We start from the raw sequence: 19,977 nt of genomic DNA, 5'->3' as shown, positions 1-19,977 counted from the left end.
CACCCTGCTGTGCACCCACCTTGAAGCATGATTCTGAACACCCTGCCTGAGGCCACGCAGGCAGCTGCTGACTAGCAAGTTGTTCTCTTCTTTGTCCAGGTTGCTACCTGGGGAGGAAGAAGATGGAGGAACCCGTGAAGGTTTGCCTGAATGACACTTGCAAAAAACCAGGCAATAGTCACCAAAGCTCAAACCTTAAAATGCCAGAGAGGCAGCTATTAGTGGCCAGCAGAGAGCGTGTGACCCTGGCTTTCACAGGAGCTGGGCTTTTGACTAACAGGTGAGTGTCTTTTCCAGGAAAGTCTAAAAGTTCTTACCATGGCAGCAACAGAAGCCTCCGAGCTGGGAGATGTTTTCTGAGCTTACTGCTCCTCCTGAAAGTCCTCCCTTGCCTTGACTGATGCAAGGGTAGTACCATTTAATGAGTCCCCAATATGTACCAGATGCCCTACATGTTATTTTCCGTCTTTGCAACCACTCAGCGTAGTGTCACTCCCCTCCCACTCCCATTATACAGATGATAAAACTGAAGCACAGTAGCTTGCCCACGGTAACAGAGCTAGAAGGAGGCAAAGCTGGGATTCCAACCCAGATCTAACACTCAAGCCGCGTTTTTTTCCAGGACCCATATTTCCTGTCCAATAGTAATAGAGCTTCTATGAGATCTAATGGGTTTTCATTCGTTAAAACGGAATTTTCAAGAAATGTAGACAGGGGGACTAAGAAATCTGCAGATTAATATTAACATTGGTACAAGTATGTAACTAGTCTCACATGGAGAGAAAATAAGACACTACAGAGAACAGACCATGGCTGGACCAGCAAGTGGCCATGAGGAAAAAAGAAACAGGATAAAGAAGGGGCCCTAATCCCTTCTATCATGGTCTCCATCAGTGCACTAGAGACTAGTAGTATATTAGATGGCTGTATATATTTCTGCTTATGATAACTACACATAAAGTGATACTAACCATCATATATATTCAGTTCTTCTCAACTAACCATTTTGATGACCTTTGAAACTCTTGCAAATACTAAAGGAAAGGCGCCCATGTAATATTTAGAATTAACACTGATGCATATACTAGTAGACCAAGGTATCTCAATGTTGGCTCTGTTGACATGTTAAGATGCATGATGTTTTTGTGTGGGGTTGTCCTGGCCATTGAGGACAAGTTGTTTCTAGATGAGCTGATTTCCCCCTCAAAGGTACCTATTACATTTTAGTCTAAGTACTAAAATAAGGGGCAGGGGGTATTGTGTGTGGAAAATACAATACCTTCAGGAAGTACAATTATGTTATTCCTTTTCTTCTTTTTGCGGGGCACTAAGCAACTGGTCTATTGAAGCAAAATTGCTCAATATCCAGTATGATTATCTTTTTGCAAAGATGTAGTTATGGCTAGCACTTTTTCACATTTCATCATCCACAAATTATGGGTTGCTCTGTGCCAAAGATGAATTATTTGGTGTTCTCTAACCTACAATGAAATTTAAATATTTTTGTGAACCAAGGTAAGTGAAATGGGAGGAGAAGGGCGATGAGTAAGATTAGGAATCTTTAAATGAATAATTACTGTCTTAAAAAAACACCTTACTCACCTTTTGAGAATGGGCCTACTTTGACCATAATAATTATCTAGGCCAGCCATTGTGAAATAGTTTGTGTGACAAACATGTTTTTTGTTGTTGTTGTTTATAAATACAATGTCCCATAATTTATAACAACAATAGCTTAAAATTCAGAATAAAGGCAACTGAATAACATAAACAGTCTCCAATTTCAGGATGAAATTTTTAAAAATTAAAAAAAATCCATATAAGCTAAAAGTTGGCTTTAAAAACCAAATTAAAAGAGGCTGCGTTTGTTTGTGTTTTTAAAAATATATTTTCATTGATTTCAGAGAGGAAGGGAGGGGGAGAGAGAGAGAAACATCAATGATGAGAGAGAATCATTGATTGGCTGCTTCCTGCTCTCCCTCGCGCCCCCCCTCCTCCCACTCTTGCTGGGGATCAAGCCTGCAACCCAGGCATGTGTCCTTGACAGGAATCAAGCCAGGACCCTTGTGTCCGCAGAGCAGACCAACATTCTATCCACAGAGCCAAACCAGGTAGGGCCGTTTGTTTTTACTTAAAATGACAATGGTGCATCTCAGAAGCATATGGAATACTATACAATACAAAAAGATTTGCACTTTTGGGGGCTAATTTAGTAGTACTGACATCAGAGAATATTTAGGTTGGAAGGGACTAATCATTTCTTTATAGACTCTCATTTGAAGAATGAAGAGGGTGGGGTTCCTGAGGAAAAACACAACTTGGCTTAAATTGACCCAGCAGGTTACCCTCTGAGCTAAGGTGAAGACCCCAATATCTTTTGGCTACTGCTCTCCTATCATACAGTCCCGGGGGCCTTGTTCAGTATAATCAAATCAAATTCCAAGTATAATGCAAGTGCAGGGAGAAATCCTTTCTACATCTTTTGCATTTTGTACCATGTACACTGAAGTTAAGCAGTAACTGCATTTGTTCCTACCAATTGATTCAAATAAAAAGAAAGTCGTAAGCGCTTCCCTGGCATACCAGAAGTCTTTTGGGGAACAGGTGTGTCAGACAGAGAAGGGGGGCTCTGTGGAGAGTCCCGGAAAGAGGCCCTCAGCTTCAGGAGGCTGTGAGGTGTAGCAGAAATGGCAAAGGCTCTGAAATCACACTGGAGTTCAAATCCCTGTGCAGCCACTACCTGTTATTTATAATGACAATAGTACGCGCTTCTCCAGGGTTTTGATTTTCCTTTCTGGTTTCAGTTACCAGTGCCAAACGCAGCCTAGAAATATTAAATGGAAAACTGCAGAAAAAAAGTCTTGTTTATTTATTTATTTATTTATTTATTTATTTTTTATTGCTTAAAGTATTACAAAGGGTATTACATATGTCTCCTTTTTTCCCCCCCGCCCTTGACAATCCCCTGGCCTCCCCTATACTCCAGTGTCTTATGTCCATTGGTTATGCTTATATGCATGCATATAAGTCGTTTGGTTGATCTCTTACCCCCCCCTTCTGCCCCCCTCCCCTCCCCAGCCTTCCTGCTGCAGTTTGACAGTCTGTTCGACGCAGCTCTGCCTCTCTATTTTTGTTCATAAGTTTATGATGGTCTTTATTATCCATGAATGAGTGAGATCATGTGGTATTTTTCCTTCATTGACTGGCTTATTTCACTTAGCATAATGCTCTCCAGTTTCATCCATGACGTTGCAAATGGTAAGAGTCCCTTCTTTTTTACAGCAGGATAGTATTCCATCGTGTAGATGTACCACGGTTTTCTAATCCATTCATCTACTGATGGGCACTTAGGCTGTTTCCAGATCCTAGCTATGGTGAATTGTGCTGCTATGAACATAGGGGTGCATATATCCTTTCTGATTGGTGTTTCTAGTTTTTTGGGATATATTCCTAGAAGTGGGATCACAGGGTCAAATGGGAGTTCCATTTTCAGTTTTTTGAGGAAACTCCATACTGTTCTCCATAGTGGCTGCACCAGTCTGCATTCCCACCAGCAGTGCACGAGTGTTCCTTTTTCTCCACATCCTCTCCAGCACTTGTCGTTTGTTGATTTGTTGATGATAGCCATTCTGACAGGTGTGAGATGGTACCTCATTGTTGTTTCGATTTGCATCTCTTGGATGATTAGTGACTTTGAGCATGTTTTCATATGTCTCTTGGCTTTCTGAATGTCCTCTTTTGAAAGGTGTCTATTTAGATCCTTTGCCCATTTTTTGATTGGATTGTTTATCTTCCTTTTGTTAAGTTGTATGAGTTCCCTATAAATTTTGGAGATTAGGCCCTTATGAGATATGACATTGGCAAATATGTTTTCCCACGCAGTGGGCTTTCTGGTTGTTTTGTTGATGGTTTCTTTTGCTGTGCAGAAGCTTTTTATTTTGATGAAGTCCCATTTGTTCATTTTCTCTTTAGTTTCAAGTGCCCTAGGAGCTGTATCAGTGAAGAAATTGCTTTGGCATATGTGTGAGATTTTGTTGCCTTTGGATTCTTCTAGAATTTGTATGGTTTCCCATCGTACATTTAAGTCCTTTATCCATTTTGAGTTTATTTTTGTGTATGGTGTAAGTTGGTGGTCTAGTTTCATTTTCTTGCATGTATCTGTCCAATTTTCCCAGCACCATTTATTGAAGAGACTATCTTGACTCCATTGTATGTTCTTGCCTCCTTTGTCAAATATTAATTGAGCATATTGGTTCGGGTGGATTTCTGGGCTCTCTATTCTATTGCATTGATCTATATGTCTGTTCTTGTGCCAGTACCAGGCAGTTTTGAGAACAGTGGCTTTGTACTACAGCTTGATATCTGGTATTGAGATCCCACCTACTTTGTTGTTTCTCAGGATCGCTGCAGCTATTCGGGGTCTTTTTTTATTCAAGATGAATTTTTGGAGAGTTCGTTCTAAATCTGTGAAATATGCTGTTGGTATTTTAGTGGGAAGTACGTTGCATTTATAGATTGCTTTGGGTAATATGGACATTTTGATGATGTTGATTCTACCAATCCATGAACACGGTATGTTCTTCCATCTGTTTATGTCTTCCTCTATCTCTTTTTTCAACATTCTGTAGTTTTGTGAGATCTTTTACCTCTTTAGTTAAGTTTATTCCTAGGTACCTTAACTTTTTTGGTGCAATGGTAAATGGGATTGTTTTTTTAGTCTCTCTTTCTGAAAGTTCACTATTGGTGTATAGAAATGCCTTAGATTTCTTGGGGTTAATTTTGTATCCTGCTACATTGCCAAATTCATGTATTAAGTCTAGTAGTTTTTTGATGGAGACTTTAGGGTTTTGTATGTATATCATGTCGTATGCAAATAAGGACAGTTTTACTTCCTCTTTTCCAATTTGGATGCCTTTTATTAAAAGTCTTGTTTTAAAATGTGTGCGTCATTCAGAGTAGCGTGATGAACCCTCCCACTGCCCCCTCCAGATGTGAATCATCCCTTGAGTGTTCACCCTGTATACCTGACCTGCCCTAGTCATTTAGCAGCCATTTCGGTTATCAGTTCAACTACCTCAAGTACTTAGGTTTCAAGTAAACTTGATTTAACTTAATAATGGCCCCAAAGCACAAGAGTAAGCATTACTGTAAGTATGTATGTATGTATAGGAAAAAAACACACACCATATATAGGGTTCTGTACTATCTGTGCCTTCAGGCATCCTCGGAGTGGGGGTAGGGGCAGGGGAGGGGTTGGGGGAGGGTCTTGGAATGTATCTCCCACGAATAAATGCGGATACGTGGAGACTACTGTCCTGGATCTCAGTTGCCTCAGCTATATAAAACGCGGCAACAAGGACTGTTCTTTGGATTCCAGATCACATTGCTTGGCCGGTGCCCCATCAAGAGCAAGGTATTGGGACCACCAGGGAGACCAGGGGTATGCTCAGGCCAGAGAGCAGTATGGTGTGGGGTGGGTGACAAGTTCCTCCTTCAGAGAGCCCCCCCCCCCCCCCATTCTCATTTAATCTCTGCTTTGCCAGCTCCAAGCACACTCTGCGAACCGCTGACTCAGGGGTAACGGAACGGCGTGACTACAGGGAAATGACCATTTTTTTTTCCCTTGCCCAGAGTCCCGAAAACCGACGAGTCTGAAATGGCTTCTGCTGCAAGAACAACACCACCAACAATACCACGACCACCACCATTCCCCCCGCCCCCGCCCCCGCCGCTGCCGCCGCCGCCACAGCCACAGCCACAGCCGCCGCCGCCGCCGCCGCCACCGCCACCTACATCACCGCACCAGCACCAGCACCAGCACCAGCACCAGCAGCCAGAGGGTCAGGATTGGCCAACCCAGACTTTGCCCCCAAGCAGCCTTCCCGGGATTGACCTCTAGCACAGAGCCCGCAAAAAGTGCTGAGTCACGCGGAGGCGGCGCCACACGCCCCGAGGCGGGCCGGCCGTCACGTGGCTGGGGCTGTATCACAACAACCGCGCGGCGTGCAGCGCCCGCGCTTCCTCCCGCGACCGACCCGCTCTCCGAGCATGCTCAGCTCGGCCGCGCGGCTGCGGGAGCACCCAGCGCCCTGCTCCACCGTCCGGGTTTTCCCGGCGGCCGCCCTGGGTGCTAGGAGCCAGGGATGCGCTGTCTGAACCCGCCGCTCTCTGGGCTTGGTTCCGGCCCTGAGAGCCACCCCCCGCCCCCGCGAAGAAATCACCAGGAATCGCCTTTGGGAAAGGCCTTCGGAAGAGCCGATTCTGCAATATACGAGCTCCTTCTTTCCTCCTGAAGGATCGCTGAAGCCCTAAGCATGTCAAACTCGCGGCATGTCAAACTTGCTTGCTTTCGGGGCTGTCTACTGAAAACCCACTCCCCGGTCCTGGTTGCAATCTGCAGAATGAAATCCAGAAGTAAACCTAAAAATGCAAAACACTGTCCAATAAAGGGAAATGATTGTTGTTGAATGTGACTTCCGTTAGGTTGATCTGTGGTGGGTTTCTTTACCCCTTGTAACAGTAGTTGGAAAGGCACTGTAGAGACCGTGGTTTAAATTGTGCATAACTGCCCACGCTGCGCCCAATTGGGGATTGTCCAGAGCCCAGGAGCTCACTCTGGGGGTGCTAGTTTGAAGTTCGGGGGCTCTTCTGTGAGAATCAACCGGAATCTGAGACTGAGTGACTCAAATGATAGTATTAACTCTCACTACATTCAGTATCACGTAGAGCATTAGCTAGATTAGAACTATGGCTCTTCCGCCCTCCCCCCCCCCCCCCCCCGTTTCCTTTTTAAAACGAAACTGACGCTTTCCCAAGAGACCAGCTTCACCATATTGTGAGGAAATGAAGCAGGTGTAGGAGAAAGTGTGTGCTTTGCAAAGTGTAAAAGTCTACACCTGCGCTGCTTTAACTGGAATGCAAGCCACATATGTAATCTAAAAATCGCCATTAGCTACCTTTAAACACTAAAAAGAAACAGGTGAATTAATTTAAATTGTTTTATCTTGACATATTCAAAATACTACTATAGCAACATATTCAATATAAAGTTATTAATGAGATATTTGCATTTTGGGGGTACTAAGTTTTTGAATTGGGTGTGTGTATTATACCCACATCACACCTCCCAGGCCACTAAATTTTCATTGGAAATACTTTATCTGTGTTTCATAAAATTAACAGATGGAAAAGTGGATTTATATCCCAACCTCTTCCAGATTTACTTAAAAGTCTTCAGCAACCAAATTAAATATCAATTTTGAAATTTATATTTAGGTGGGCTTAAATAAAACTAAAACTCAGTTTCTCAGTCAAATTAGCCATATTCCAAACATGGTAGCCACAGATGGTGGATGGCTATTGTGTTGAACAATGCAGATCTATGCAAATATGTGGTGAGATTGTGAGAATAACAAAAGGATCCTTTGGATGCCTCCTCAGCTGTATTCAAAACAATGACCAACCCTGTCTCCCACCCCAGCCCCCATTACCTGCCTTCCATAGGAAGCAAACATTTATGCAAAGCACTTTAGAATTAAAGATACAAAGGCATAAATTATCTCTATCCCAGAGGAAGTCACTATCTAATGTGGAGATATTTTTAAAAGGATTCTTTTATAATGTAGAAATAGAGGCATGTTCAAATGTAATCAAAATACAGGGAGGAGTAACTGCAACTGGAAGAACAGGAATGTGTCAGGTGGAGAATTCTAAGCAGAAAGACACAACAGAAAGCCAGGACCGCACAGGTCTGGAGAGATGGGTGGGGAGGGTACACGGAAGAGTAGGGCAGTAGGTGGGGTTGTTTGAGTCAGCTGGGGGTAAATTAGAATGAGACTTGGTTTCTATCCAGGCTATAACTCTAGGATTGAAACATCATCCCCTGAGCTTCAAGCACTGCCACACTCCAGCCCCCCCCCCCCCCCCATACATACACATACCCTGCTGTGGAAATTACAGCCAGATCTTGGGTATACATGTCCCCAAGCCCTGAGATGGGCACATCCAATATGAAGGGTAGGAGAGAAGAGACTCCTATCATATATCCACTTAGCAGTTAATAAGTGCTTACTAAATGTTAACTTTGTAGTGTGAGGGAAGTGGGCACAATAAGTACACACGTTCTGGCCCCAGTACATGTATGATCTAGTTGCTGTCACCCTTTCCCTGACCTGTCATGTCATTGCTCTGTCAACACATTTATTGAACAACTACTTTGTGGTGAGGTGCCTTGTATCTTCCCTTTCTTGCCAGGTAGGGCCAACCCCAGCTGTTTCTTCTATCTTCTACACCTAGGGTAAACTCACACGAACATTATTGTAACCACTTACTGGATGACTCTTAGGCTAGGACCAGGTATTTATTTTTGGAGGTGATTCCTTCAAATGACCCATCTAGGGACATGGACAAAGTCCCCTTTGTTGCAATAAATGGTGTCTGTGTCATCCAAAGAATGTATGTCATCAAATAATTGGAGAACACACACATATTGTAATATACACATGTATCTAAAAACTTGTAGACAAATTGATTCTTCTTAATAACCAGATCATTTATTGACCATTAACTCTATGCACATGTGCATGTGCACATTCTTACAACAGGCAAAAAAAGACAGGTAATATAATTTTGTACAGGTATGAAAATAACCTGCCCAAGGTCTCACAGGCAGTCAACGGCAGACACTAGCATTGAACACGTATTTCATCTGCCTCCCAAGTTAATATTTTTCTTGCCATACCCTGCTGTTCTCACCCTGCTTTTATAAGTGTGAAGCCCCTCTCACCTAAAAAACAATCCGGTGGGTCCTTCATTAATTCAAATAACCAACTTTCTTCCCCAAACCCGAGTCGATATCTTTGGGTAAGAGAAAACTAACTTCTACATTTCGCTTTTGCTTGCAGCCAGGCCGACCATACTCTTCGCCCCCCGTGAGCGCCTTCCCTCTGACTCCGCCCTAACCACGCCTGCGCACGCCCACCCCTGCAGCCCGCTTTGGTCTCTTCCGGCGCTCGGCCACGCCCTCCTCTGACCCGACCCTATCCCCGGCCCCGCCCCTTTCCCCGCCCCCCCAGCCCGTAGTTTATAAGATCCGGAGCGACGGATCACTCCCAGGAAGGGCGGACGCGCGGATGGGAGGACTGGGCATGCTCCGCGGCGGCGCAGGTTTTGGTCACAAGTAGGAAGGAGCCAGTGCAGGGCACCGGCAAAGAGAAGCGGGAGCCGCCGCGGCCCCGCCGCCTCGGAGCAGGAGCGGGAGCTGGGGCGGGCGAGGGGCGAGGCTGCCGGGCCGAGAGCTGCCCAGCCTGCCCTCACGTCCTCTGCCTCTCAACCCGCGTGGTGCGCCGGACCCTGGGCCGGTCCCTGGGCGGTCAGGACCGCGCGCGGGGGAGCCGGAACGGACCGGACCCTCCCCCGGCCGACTGCGGCCCGAGGGCGCCCCCCCCGGGGCGGAGCAGCTGGAGCCGCCGCTGCCTCCTGCGGGCAGCTGAGTGTCCGGCTCGCGCCCCGCGCCGGGAGCGTGCGGCCGCCGTCAGCGCTCGAGAGGAGGAGGGGGCGGCCATGGGGCTGCTGTCCCAAGGCTCGCCGCTGAGCTGGGAGGAGACCAAGCGCCACGCCGACCACGTGCGGCGGCACGGGATCCTCCAGTTTCTGCACATCTACCACGCCGTCAAGGACCGACACAAGGACGTGCTCAAGTGGGGCGATGAGGTGAGAGCCCGCAACCCCCCCCCCCCCCCCCCCCGGGCCGCCCGTCAGGCCACCCTGCGCCGCCTTTGTTCCGCAAGGCCCTACCTGCGAGCCTCGGCCCCAGGACCCCACGGCTGTCTGCGCCCTGCACGGCGCCCCAGGGTCCCCGGGCGCCTCCCTGCCCCGGCTCGCCGTCCCTGCCCTCTCCCACTGGGCGTCCAGGATTGCCTGGGGCGTGGGGCCCTGCTCTGAGCCTTCCGGCCGGGCTACTCTCACCCATTCATTCATTCACTCATTCACGTGGGTTTCCTCCTTCTCTAAGCAAATGTGGATTGGGCACTGGGAGGGCTCCACCGTGAAAAGGCGTGACATTTGGTGCCGCGGGGAGTTTACAGTCTCTGAGACTTCTCTGCCGGCCGCCTTTCGCGATCTCATCTCAAAATGCACTGTTGCTATTAAAGCGAAAAGAAAGTTCTCCTAGGAAGGAAGGCCCGTCGTTATTAGGGATCAGGTCTAAAGGATGTTCCCTTCTGCGCTGCACCTCCAACTCCTCATCAGTCCCCCCTTTGCGCGCGCGTGCGCGCACACACACACAGGATAGGGATCAATTGAAACTGAACTTCTTTTGCCCCTGAAGAGGAGGAGCCCTCCTGCCTTGTTTAATTCTAACTGGGAACTCAGCGCCTCATAATTGGGATTGTTAGTACCTCTCCATGGCCTAAATCCAGCATCTTAAACTTGACACATCAGCGCTTCAGCATATGTTCTGCCTGGAGGTGAAATGTCTCTGGGTTCTCAATATGTTGAACCTTAGTTTAATTGGAATGATCTGGAAAGCATTGCCTCCGGTTAGAGTTACTCTTTTCTGCCAAAGCATTTTGTGCTCTCCTTCCCGTTTTAAAAAAACACAGGTATACAGTTTGCAGTTAAGATAATTAAATGACTTCTTGAAGAACCCATTTATATTTGTGTTTTTCTCATTCGCTTTCTATGGCGTGGTCAGGTGTAAATGATTTCTCTTCTAGACATTGCTGTCACTCTGGACCTAAGTGTCAAGGTGCTGCTCCACCAATACAGACTCTCTCCCTGAAAAAGTTTTTCTGTTTCTAAGACTGGAACATAATTCTACTTCTTGCAGTTGAAGGAATTGTGCAGTTTTAAGTTAGAAAAGTATAATAACCAGTAATTCACATTTCTACTATAAGTGTTTTTTTCCCCGTCACAAAAGGAGTACAGTATGTTTGGTGATAATTCTTCAATTTTAGTCAAAAGTTCATTGTTTCTTTACAGCATCTGGCATTTTATATGTTCATTTGTGTATTTTATGATCTATCTACTGTACCCCTTAGAATTTTTTTCTCTCTAGGACTTTTATAAAAATGGAATACTATGAAGAATATTGATGTATTCATGCATAGTAAAGAATATCATGTCAAACTTTTGAGTTATTTATTTGAGGTAGTGTGTATTGGGTCACATTTAGATTATTTCTTACTATGGTTTCAGTTAAAGGAGTTGGAAAGCCAGGTTTATTGTGGAAGGCTTCCTTGATGAGATGAGGCTGTGAGAAAGAGCAGTAGAGTAATTACTCCAGTGTTAGCACTAACCCTTACACACAGTAGGATTTCATAACCACATTTGCTGAATAGAAGCCTTCAGGCAGGGGCAGACAGCACGCGAGTTTGTTTTCATACAGAAGCCTAGGGCAGTAATTGAGAAACTGGCTGGGCAGATAAGAGGAGAGAAGGGTGTGGTGGGTAGCATGGCCCCTGAGATGAAGAGTGGCCTTGGCCGACAGAAAATGGTGTTTGGGAGGCGATATGCTGGACAGTGTTAACGTGAAACCAAAATATTGCTCTTCAGGGGAAGGTTTGGTGTGCTTACCAGATCATGGACTTGGATTGAAAAAGAAGAAAAAAGTGCCCTGACACTGTGGCAGGAGAGCCTGCCACGTTAGAAATGCTCAGCCCTGGTTACTAGGACACTGCTGGTCTCTGGTGTTTAATCAGAAAGAACCCTGGCTCTGGAGTTTCACTGGTGTTGGATTCCAAGGCCTGCCCAACTGCCTGTGTGATTCCCAGCCTCAGCTTCCTCATTTGGCAAGTGAGGGAGTTGGACATTCTTTCCCTTCCAGCTTTTACAGTTTAAGTACAGTTGGAATAAATTTTTAAATAATGTACATCTTTCTGCCCTAACCGGTTTGGCTCAGTGGATGGAGCGTCGGCCTGCGGACTGAGGGGTCCCGGGTTCGATTCCGGTCAAGGGCATGTGCCTTGATTGCGGGCACATTCCCGGTCGGGGGTGTGTAGGAGGCAGCTGAATCGATGTTTCTCTCTCATCGATGTTTCTAGCTCTCTATCCCTCTCCCTTCCTCTCTGTAAAAAATCAATAAAAATTAAAAAAAAAATAATGTACATCTTTCAAACTAGTATGTCAGTCTTTGAAACTCACCTGGAGATAATCTTTAGATTGCTGAGTAAATAGAGAAGGCTGTCACCAATGGCCATGGTAAAAATGGATTGTATAATAAAGGTGTGTGTATGCTGGCTTATTGGAACTAAAAAAGTGGGAACCTTATAGATAGGTAGAGTCCAAGATCAGCTTACAGATGCATTTTTATACCTTTAGTGTGACAGGTGCTAACCCTTGCCGCCATTTATTCTGTTTCTGTTGGAAATAGTTCTAACTCCTAGGTGCCAGGAACTCATAGGTTCATTTTGCCCCAGGACGGGGTGGGGGTGGAGGGGAAAAGATGGATATCCCTGGGTGCTCTATTGCTGCTAAACATAGTATGTATGCAAAAAAGTATGCACTTCTCTCTTCACAGCTCACACACAACTTTTCAGGTATAGATTTTGTTTATAACTTGGAGTCTGCATATTAAAAGACAAACCTATGAAATCTATGGTGCAAATGTGGCAATAAATACAACTTTTGAATTTTCCCTGATAATCACTCTAGTGTTAGCTACCTGCCAGCCCTTTGCTGCTATTTAGTGGCAGAGGCATTATCAGAATTGAAATCTGTCTGACTCGAGGTTCATTTCTTAAACACATTATACCGGGTTTGGATTATTTACAATGTATGAGATTTCATCAAATCTCCATTTACAGAGTTCAAACTCTACAGGTTGTGGAGGTGCCAGAACACAACATTTAAAAGCAAACATTTTTCTTAAATGTTTTAATCCAATGTTGTGTGGCTCTCAAAGGCAAGAATGTAAATTGTCCTCTAATTAGAAAAGTCCGTGTGAACTTTGAGAGGAAAATATATGTCTTTAATATTTATGAGTGTGTTCTTAACATGTATAAAACTAATAAGACTGAGGTGGTGGGATTTAAGGGTTAATGTAACATCTGTTGATTTTGAGCTACAAATTTGCCAGTGTAGGTGTGCTTTTGTAAGAGTGCTTAAGTGACTATTTAGAAAATGCATGGCTTGTCAGTCAATAAGATTATGATCCTATAACAAAAGTAACATAATCCTCAGCTAAAAATCTGGAATAGACAAAAACATAGTCATTTTAGCCTAATGGAAAGTTTTGTGTAGCAATTACTTAATCTCTCTTAACCTCATTTTTGCCATCTGCAAAATGGGGACTATAGTACCTTCCTGGTAGGGTTATTAAGATTTAATACTTCTTGTACAGCTGGCTCCTCTAGAAAAATGTTTCTGTACTTCTGAACCAGTTACTATATCCCCATCATATCACTGTCGAATACCTCTGTGAAGAGGAATGCCTAGAGTATCACTTCTAATACTACTTATAGTAATGTCTAGAAGTGGTACTAGCCAGTGTACTTACTAGTATTCTATGTGTAACTTCATTTTGAGGTGTAAATTTAGGTAAAGTTTATTAAGATCCCATATCTTGAGAAAAGATATCAGAATATTAATTGAGCCTTTAACATCAGAATTTGTGTTTCTGAACATTTTTAGATACTCAAGTCATATGAATGTATTGTTAAACCTAAACTATATACAGTGGGGCCTTGACTCACGAGTTTAATTCGTTCCGTGACGGAGCTCATAACTCAAATTACTCATATGTCAAATCACTGTGACGTTCGCTGTGCCAGCTAGCAGTGGGGTATCTGAAGCTGGCTCGTAACCCAAATTTTTTTGAGCTTGCAACTCAAAGCAAAAAATCGGCCGAGAGTCGGCGTGTATCTCAAAAGAACTCGTGAGTCGGGACACTCGTAAGTCAAGGCCCCACTGTATGGGACATTACTGATGTTGCTGTTATTATTGGATGGACCATATCCTAATGAGCTTGCTAATTAATATTCTCTGTTCATGATTTAGCCAAGTTGTGTGTGTGTTTTTGTTTGTTTTTGGTGAGAGAGGATGTAGGGGAAGGAGGAGGGCAGAGAGAGAAAGAAACATTGATGTGAGAGAGACACATCGATTGGTTGCCTCCTGTTCACACCCCCAACAAGGCTGGGGATTGAGCCTGCAGCTGAGGTAGGTGCCCTTGACTGGGAATCGAACCCATGATCCTTCAGTCTGTGGGCTGAGGCTCTAACCACCGAGAAAAACTGGCCAGGGCTAACCAAGTTCGTTTTTTAATATTGTAACAGCTTTATTTAGATATAATTGATATATAGTAAACTTCATATATATAAAATGCACAATTTGATAAATTTTGATATATGTATATACCTGTGCAACCATCACCACAAAATGTCCTGGTGCCTCTTTGCAATTTCCCCCTTCCCTCCCCTTCCCTAAGGGATCTTCTTTATATTACTGTAGCTTAGTTTGAATTTTGTAGAGTTTTATATCTAGGAAATCATGCAGACCAAAAATCTTGTACTTTTTTGGTCTCACTTTTAAACTCTGCATATGTGTTTTGAGATTCATTCATGTTGTTGCATGTGTAAGTAGTTCATTTGTTTTAACTGCTGAGTAGTATTCCATTGTATGGATATACTACAATTTGTTTATTCACTATTTGGATTATTTCCAAATTTTAGCTATTACAATAATTCAAAACACTCATGAACATAAACAGAAGTTTTTGTATGGACTTATGCTTAAGTCTTTATTATTATGTAGGAATGATGTGTTTTAGCTTTTCGAAGAAACAACCAAACATTTTCAAAGTGGTTGTACCATATTTTACATTTCCACCAGTAGTGTATACTAGTTCTAGTTTGTCTACATCATTGCCAACACTTGGTATACTCAGTCTCATTAATTTTAGCCATTCTAATAGGTGTGAGGTAGTATTTCATTTTGTATTTTTAATTGTATTTCCCTACAGACCAGTGATGTTGAGTATCTTTTTTATGTGCTTATTAGCCATCTCTATATTTTTGGTCAAGAGTGTTAAAATCACTTGTCTATTTGAGATGCTTTCTTATTACTGAGTTTTGAGATTTCTTTATGTGTTGTGGTTGTAAGTCATCTGCAAAATGCTCCTACCTACGTTCTCATAGTCTATTTTTGTTCTCTTAACTGTGTCTTTTGAAGAACAGAAATTGTTCATATTGATGAAATTCAGTTTGTTCCTTTATAGATTATGCTTTTGGTGTGGAATCTTGCCTTAATCCCAGGTTACAAAGATTTTCTACTATTTTTTCCCCCAAAAGTTTTATAATCTTAGGTTTTTAAAATTAGGTCTGTGATCCATTTTGAGTTAATTTTTGTATATGATGCAAGGTATGGATTTTTGGTTTCAGTTGTTTTTTGCATATTGCCCCAGCACCATTTGTTGAAAAGACTGCCTTTTCTCCACTGTTGAAGGCATGCACAACCTTTGTACCATTAGCTAATATCAATTGTCAATGTAGTTTTATTTCTGGATTTTTTGTACTCTTTCACTGGTCTGTTTATCCTTATGGCATTACCACACTTCTTATTGCTATCCTATATAATAAAAGGCTAATATGCAAATAGACCGAATGGCGGAACAACTGGACAACTGAATAACCAGTCACTATGATGTGCGCTGACCACAAGGGGGCGTGTGCATAACATGGCAGGCTTTGGCCGCGGTGGGATGGTAGAGCAGGTGAGTGGGGGCGCCAGACCAAGGCAGGGCACCGGTCGCTGTCATTGGGGCAAGCCTCTGGTACTGAAAATTCTTTGCTCCCACAGTACGTGGTCCCGCCCGGCGCTCACACCTGCTGCTGGCGCTGGCCCTACTTGCACCTGCTGCTGGCGCCAGCCCCGCTTGCACCCACTGCCAGCGCTGGCCCCACTTGCACTTGCTGGCAGTGCTCAGCGCCTGTCCCAATCACTTGGCGCCATCAGCAGGTACGAGTGGCAGCTGCCGGCCCTGATAGCCACTGAGGGCTTCTCCACCTCACCCTGCTCCTGAGGGGCAATCAGGGCAGCAGCTGCCGCTTGCACCTGCTGATGGTGCTGGCCCTGCTTGCACCTGCTACTGGCACCAGCCCCAATTGCTCTGTGCCATCAGGAGGTGCGAGCGGGTCCAGCGCTGCTGGCAGACAGGACTGGGGGCTGCTGCAGGAGGAGCCAAGCGGGGGCGTGGAGAATGGGCTGAGACCCGCCCCTGTGCCTGCTGCAGCCTTGTGGCCCATAGTTCCTTTCAAGCTGCACGAATTCGTGCACTGGGCCGCTAGTAATTTTATAAGTCATGCGATAAGATAGTGTTAACTCTACAGCTTTGATTTTTTTTTTTTTTAAACTTGTTTTGACTCTTCTGGGTCCTTGAATCTCTACATAAATTTTAGAACCAGCTTGGCAATTTCTACCAAAAACAAACAAAACAAACCCTGCTGGGATTTGGACTGGGATTGCATTGAATCTATAGGTCAATTTGGGGAAAATTGACATCTTCACAATAATGAGTCTTCTGATCCAGGAACAAATACATCTCTTAATTATTTATGGTTTCTTTAATTTCTTTCATCAGTGTTTTGTAGTTTTCAGTTACAAGTCTACATCTTTGTCAGATTTATCACTGAGTGTTTTGTATTTTATTCTATTATAAATAATATTATTACCTTTAAAGTTTTAATTTCTGGTTCATTGCTAATACAGAGTGGGACAGAAGTAGGCTTACAGTTGTGGTAAGTGAAAGAGTTTATTCTTGTAGTAGAGGTCCGGTGCATGAACTTGTGCACAGATGTATTCCCTAAACCTGGCAGGCGATTGAAGCGTGAGCATCTGGCGTGGAAGGGCAGGTCCCAGCTGACCTCTGGACCCTGGGCAGCACCCCAGGCCCCCTCGTGCCCACCTCCACCTGAGTCACGGTGCCCAAGTCCCCACATGGAGATGCGATAAGCGCGGCCAGATGCCATGTGTCGGGGCGCAGTGGGGCCTCTGGGCTGCCAGTAGTGCTGCATGGAAGCCGGTGGGCAGTGCACTCTCATGGACAGCTTCGCAGACTGTCTCCTGTGCAAACCCACGGGGAGCCCAACCAGCTCCTGCAGTCCTGGTGGCTGTTGTCCAGCTCACCCAGAAGAGGTCGTGCAGGTGCAGGGCGGGCTCCTCATGGGCCTGCCTGGCATCCCTGGGGAGGGTAGCAGGGGGAGTAAGAGCGAGCTCAGTGGGTACTCCACATTCTCACCACACCTCCATCCCCGTCACCCCTGCCCCCAGGTAGCCAGGGAGAGGTCGCAGCCCCCCTGCCCAGGTGCTTCAGGAGGTTGGTCGCCACCACCCATCCCCAGTTCCCCAGCCCAGCCCAGGGCCCAGCCCCAATCAGGCAATCAGGGCCTGCTGGCAGCTGGTAGCCATCTGCAGGGCGATAGGTTGGGGCCAGGCCCGCCGCTCGGCTCCCTCAGCGCTTGTCGCCATCTGCGGGGCAATGGGCAGGGCGATTGGGCCCCTGCTCTCACCTGCCTTGGCCTGGCACCACCTGCTCACCTGCTCCACCATCCAGCTGTGGTCCTGCTCTCGTCAGGGCCCATCGGGGCCAGCAGTGCCTCCACTGCCTCCTGCTGCCAGTGTTGCATCGCTGACGCCTGCCATGTTCTGTTGCCACCCCGTGGTGGCCAGCACAAGTCATAGTGAGTGGTCGAACTCCCGGTTGAACTCCAGGTCGAGGGGACAATTTGCATATTAGGCTTTTATTATATAGGATTATTATTTATTAATGTATTTCCATATGAACAACTGTAAACATACTTTTTGCATACCATGAATATAGAAATAAAATTTTGTATATTTATTTTGTATCCTCCAACTTTACTAAACTCACTTTTGAACGTGGAATATAGTTCTAATCACTGTTTTAATGTATTTGTTAACTCTCATCTTTGTCATTAAAGGTCAGGTCAGTGGGGTTTTTTTCTCTTCATTTTGAATGTGTTTTCCTGCTTATTTGCATGTCTGGTAATCTTTGATTAAATGCTAGACACTATGAATTTTACCTTGTTGCGTACTTGATGTTTGTATACTCCTAAAAGTATTCGTAAGTATCCTTTGTTCCTGGAATATAGTTATTTGGAGATAGTTTGTTCCTTTCAGGTGTTGCTTTTACAATGCATTTATTTATTTATTTATTTATTTATTTATTTATTTATTTATTTATTTATTTATTATTTAAATTCTCACCCGAGGATATTTTTCCATTGATTTTTAGAGAGGGTGGAAGAGAGAGGGAAAGAGAGAGAGAAATATCAATGTGAGAGAAACAACATTGGTTGGTTGCTTCCTGTATGAGCCCCAGGAGGAGCCTACAATCCAGGAACGAGCCCTTGACTGCAAAGGAATCTGGGACCCTTCCATCTGCAGGCTGACACTCTATCCAGTTAGCCAAACCGGCTAAGGCAGTGGTTCTCAACCTTCCTAATGCCGTGACCCTTTAATACAGTTCCTCATGTTGTGGTGACCCCCAATTTCATTGTTACAAATTGAACATAAAATGTGTTTTCCGATGGTCTTAGGCAACCCCTGTAAAAGGGTCGTTCGACCCCTAAAGGGGTCGCGACCCACAGGTTGTGAACTGTTGGGCTAAGGGCTGCTTTTACAATTTATTAGGCAGATCTGGAGAAGTCTCAGTTTAGGGCTAATTCCCTTCTACTGAGACAAGACCCTCATGAATACTTTCCCCAGTGATCCTAAATTAGGAGTTATTCCATTATGACTTGTGGGGACAGCCTGCCCCAGCTTTGAGTTCTTGCCTCACATGTGTGGGTTAATTCACTACTGAATCTTTAAGGGGGACCCAGGGTTTTATGAGCAGCTCTCTTCTTTTGGTAGTTGGTCTTGTGACCTCTAATTAAGTTGGTTTCCTCAGACCTTCAGCTCCATCTCTTCAATCAGGGTGTGGTTCACCTCCCTGCCCATAATTTAGAGCAGCGCTTCTCAACCTGTGGGTTGCCAACCTGTGAGTCGCGACCCCTTTGGGGGTCGAATGACCCTTTCACAGGGGTCGTGTTGCCTAAGACCATCGGAAAACACATGTATAATTACATATTGTTTTTGTGATTAATCACTATGCTTTAATTATGTTCAATTTTAACAATGAAAATACATCCTGCATATCAGATATTTACATTATGATTCATAACAGTAGCAAAATTACAGTTATGAAGTAGCAGTGAAAATAATTTTATGGTTGGGGGTCACCACAACATGAGGAACTGTATTAAAGGGTCGCGGCATTAGGAAGGTTGAGAACCACCGATCTAGAGTCTCTTTTTGATCAGTAAGTTGGGGCAATTGTAGGGCTCCCTTAATTTGTGCCCTCTCACCCCATATCTTAGGGATCTCTGCCCTTGGTTATCTGATGTCCAGTGTCTTGAGAAACTATTCTTATAGCCCTAACCGGTTTGGCTCAGTGGATAGAGCGTTGACCTGTGGACTGAGGGGTCCTGGGTTTGATTCCAGTCAAGGGCACATGCCCAGGTTACCGGCTCGATCCCCAGTGAGGAGCATGCAGGAGGCAGCTGATCAATGATTCTCATCATTGATGTTTCTATCTTTCTCTCCCCTCTCCCTTCCTCTCTGAAATCAATAAAAAATGTTTAAAAAAACTATTCATACACACACACACACACACACACATTCTCGCTCTCCCATTCTCGCCTTCCCCTCCACCCCTACTCCCTCTCTCTCACACACACACTCTCTTTCCCCTCCATTGTTTAGGTGGGAGGGTAAAATTGGTTGCTATTATACTATCTTGATCAGAAGTGGAAGTCTTGCAGTTTTCCTGTTCTTTCAGCTCTACTTCTTTGGCTCTAAACTTTGTCCAAAGGCTGGCTAACCTCATGGTTATATCTCCAGCAACTAAGATGTAGCCAGATTTTTAAAATCAGGATTTTCTTCGCACTTATGCTGTAATGTTCAACACTTGATATCACTGTT

The 19,977-nt window shown here is 44.7% G+C and overlaps 1 protein-coding gene across 1 annotated transcript in view; it reads left to right on the top strand.

Annotated features, from left to right (window-relative positions):
• The first annotated feature begins 9,180 nt into the window (after positions 1–9,180).
• GCLC (glutamate-cysteine ligase catalytic subunit) overlaps positions 9,181–19,977 on the top strand; it is a 51,726-nt gene continuing 40,929 nt past the window's right edge. Inside the window, exon 1 of the mRNA XM_081093829.1 lies at positions 9,181–9,711. Within this exon, the coding sequence (XP_080949955.1) occupies positions 9,562–9,711 (150 nt within the window). The 5' untranslated portion in view covers positions 9,181–9,561. The remainder of the gene's footprint in view (positions 9,712–19,977) is intronic.

This window comes from Myotis nattereri (genome assembly GCF_964212035.1).
Source record: "Myotis nattereri genome assembly, chromosome: 6".
Lineage (NCBI taxonomy): Eukaryota > Metazoa > Chordata > Mammalia > Chiroptera > Vespertilionidae > Myotis > Myotis nattereri.
Note: the sequence above shows the minus strand (reverse complement) of the source record. Positions and strands in the feature narration are given on the sequence as shown.